Source organism: Schistocerca piceifrons, chromosome 2 (genome assembly GCF_021461385.2).
Source record: "Schistocerca piceifrons isolate TAMUIC-IGC-003096 chromosome 2, iqSchPice1.1, whole genome shotgun sequence".
Lineage (NCBI taxonomy): Eukaryota > Metazoa > Arthropoda > Insecta > Orthoptera > Acrididae > Schistocerca > Schistocerca piceifrons.
Window position 1 is genome coordinate 39,004,475 of NC_060139.1, and position 3,338 is coordinate 39,007,812.

At 52.5% G+C, this 3,338-nt stretch overlaps 1 protein-coding gene across 1 annotated transcript; it reads right to left on the reverse strand.

The window, feature by feature from the left end:
* Positions 1 to 337: 337 nt before the first annotated feature.
* Positions 338 to 1,465, reverse strand: LOC124777823 (major royal jelly protein 1). Its single transcript, XM_047253345.1, has one exon. The coding sequence runs from the start codon at positions 1,463 to 1,465 to the stop codon at positions 338 to 340; it is 1,128 nt and encodes a 375-aa protein (XP_047109301.1).
* Positions 1,466 to 3,338: the final 1,873 nt, after the last annotated feature.

Consider the following 3,338-nt stretch of genomic DNA (forward strand, 5'->3'; position numbering starts at 1 on the left):
AAATGTTGTATCACTATGATTGTCTGTTTCGACTTCATTAATGTATCTGAGAAACTGGTAAGGACATATTTCATACAAAGTTCGCTGTAGGTTTATTGAAGAATATTTAGGCACTTGCATTCTCAGTTGAATACATGTGTGAGCGAAATATTGGTGTGTCGAGAAAGAGGTACTCTAAAGATGAACACCTGCTACTGCGTACAGGTTTCACCCGTCGGCTGCGGTCCGTCTTTGAGGGGTATCGAGATAATCGCCACGGGGTGGCACCAGCGCAGTGTTGGAGGTGTCTTCGTCTGCGTCTGCTCGGCTCAGGTGGTGAGGCGGTGGGGCGGGGCGTTTATTCGCAGCCCTTGACGAGCGGGTGCAGGGAGACGGAGGCGCCGGCGCAGCCCACGGTGTTCTGGATGTAGTCCTGGAAGTTGCTCTCCAGCACCCACATGAGTCGCTTGTAGCCGGGCACCACCTGCGTGGCCAGGCGGCACTCGCCGGCCTGCTGCACCAACATGAAGTTCTCCTCCTTGAAGCAGGTCTCCGTGTTCCACAGGTAGATCTCGCTGTCGCCCTTGTAGCGGAAGAAGAGGGCGGTGCCGCCGTCCGTGCCCAGGATGACCAGGTTGGTGGGTTTGGGGCCGACGTCGACGACGGTGCCGCGCGCGTTGCCGCGCCGCAGGTGCGCCGTCTTGATGGAGAAGAGCCGGCCCGAGGACAGGTAGGTGAAGTAGAGCACGGTGGTGCCGCACGGCTTGCGGATGAGTGCCAGGTAGAGCACGTCGCGGCGCAGGCAGCCGTCGGTGACGGCCTTGGGCAGCACCACACGGAAGCCGCGCCCGGCCGTCACGTCGAACACGATGATGGCGCGCGTCGCCGCGTCGCTCACGTAGATGAAGACGCGCCCGTCCTCGGCGTAGTCGACCACGAGGTACTGCAGCCGGCTGGCCGAGCACACCAGCCCCGACAGGTCGATCACCTTCACCACCTTGCCGGTCTTCACGTTGATGGCGACGATCTTGGGCGGGCAGCGGCGGATGGGCTGGTCCAGCGTGTTGACGATGCCGACGTCGAGCACCCAGAGGATGTCCTGCGGGTCGAGGAACAGGTCGACGACCGACTGCAGCGCCTGGCAGTTGCCCTCCTCCTGGAGGCTCCAGCAGGGGAAGGGGCTGAGGACCGCCTGGTGGTCCTTGCTCTTGAGCGACAGCTTGCCCAGCGTGAAGGGCACGCCCGGCTTGTAGCGCGGCGTCGCCACGATGGCCTCGTCCTTGAAGATCTGCACGCGGGTCGCGATGATGTTGCGCGACACGTAGCGGCCCGACGAGGCGTAGATGTTGCGCGTCGACGTGCACGGCCAGGCCAGGTTGGCGCCGTTCAGCGTGAACGTCAGCTCGGGCAGCAGCGACTTGTCGCACGACGCCGCCACCAGCGACAGGCCGGCGGCAGCCAGCAGCAGCCACGATAAGGACGTCATCTGCACAGCAGCGAGTCCACAAGTGTACGACCAGTTATGGTGAACATGAGGGCCGTCCACCGGCTACGTCCAACAGACAGTCCCTCTCACAAGGCAAAAATTGGGTTCAAATGGCTCTGAGCACTATGCGACTTAACTTCTGAGGTCATCAGTCGCCTAGAACTTAGAACTAATTGAACCTACTAACCTAAGGACATCACACACATCCATGCCCGAGGCAGGATTCGAACCTGCGACCGTAGCGGTTGCTCGGCTCCAGACTGTAGCGCCTAGAACCGCACGGCCACTCCGGCCGGCTAAGGCAAAAATTAAAAGACTTTTGAACATAACAGTTTACTGGGCGGCCATCCACAGCCAAACTTTTACACGTTGAATAAAAACCGCCGCGGATGCTTTAAATTCCTTATTACGATGGTAATCCCAAAAGTAAGGTCTCCTATTTTTTTTACAAATACATAGACCTGTTTATTTCTTCAATGGTTTACATAAGTTTACAGCTTGAACATTTAACTATTTTTTAACCTAATCGCCGGCCGGGTGGCCGAGCGGTTCTAGGCGCTACAGTCTGGAACCGCGTGACGGCTACGGTCGCAGGTTCGAATCCTGCCTCGGGCATGGATGTGTGTGATGTCCTTAGGTTGGTTATGTTTAAATAGTTCTAAGTTCTAGGGAACTAATGACCTCAGACGTTAAGTCCCATAGTGCTTAGAGCCATTTGAACCATTTTTTTGACCTAATCACCATTTCTGTCTTTGCATTTTTGTAGACGCTGTGGCAGTTTCTGTATGCCCATGTCATACCAGCTCGCCGCCATGCTCTCCAGAAAGTTATGAACCTCTTCTTTCAGCCCGTCGTCGGAGATGAATCGCTTTCCGGCCAAATGTTCTTTTAACCTAGGGAACAGGAGATAGTCACTGTTCGCCAAGTCAGGACTATAGGGTGGGTGAGTCATTATATTGCACTGAAATTGTTGCAGGAGAGCAACGGTTTGCCGAGAGATGTGTGGGCGAGCGTTGTCATGGACAACGTGTACGTCCTTGCTCAACATTCCTCTACACTGGTTCTGAATTGCCCGTTTGAGTTTTTCAGAGGCCCTCAGTACTTGTCAGCGTTAATTATGGTCCCAGCGATTCAGCTCCGACGACGAGGTGAAAGAAAACGTTCATAAATTTCCAAACTGCATGGCGACGAGCTGGTATGACATGGGCATACAAAAACTGCAACAGCGTCTACAAATATGCATCGACAGAAATGGTGATTATGTCGAAAATAGGTAAATATTCAAGCTGTAAACTGATGTAAACCATTGTAGAAATAAACAGGTGTATGTACTTCTAAAGAAATAGGGGACCTTACTTTTGAGATTACCCTCGTAAACGCACTCCCGTTCTCTTAATTTAAATTTCATCATTAGGCGCAAATGTCATAGTGATCAAGTCACATTTACAGTCCGATCCTAAACTTTTCTTTAAAGTTTGGGAAATTTCGCAAAAAAGAGATACTCATAGACTAAAACGCGGCGATCATCAGCCAAAGCGCTGGGACAGAATGCTGCGACTGCCTTAGACGTCCGATTTCGTGTACAGCAGTCGCACTTTTCCGTCGCAGGACGGCTTCGGCTCAGGTTCCAGTTCCATTGCCTCATTTTAATCCATAATTATGGCTTTTCGCGAAATTTCTCAAATTTTAAAGAAATAATTGGAAGCGGACTGTAAAATGGATTGACCACTATAATACTTACACCTGATGATGTGATTTAAATTACGAAGCGGTCGTGCCTTTAACAAAGGACTTACAACAGCTGCAGCGACATGTTTTTCAACATCTAAAAGGCTTTTATTTAGCAGCATACGGTCCCCAGATACAAAGGCGA

What these genes read in the sequence shown, in the direction of transcription:
- LOC124777823 (XM_047253345.1), bottom strand. Translation starts at nt 1,465, where the DNA reads ATGACGTCCTTATCGTGGCTGCTGCTGGCTGCCGCCGGCCTGTCGCTG.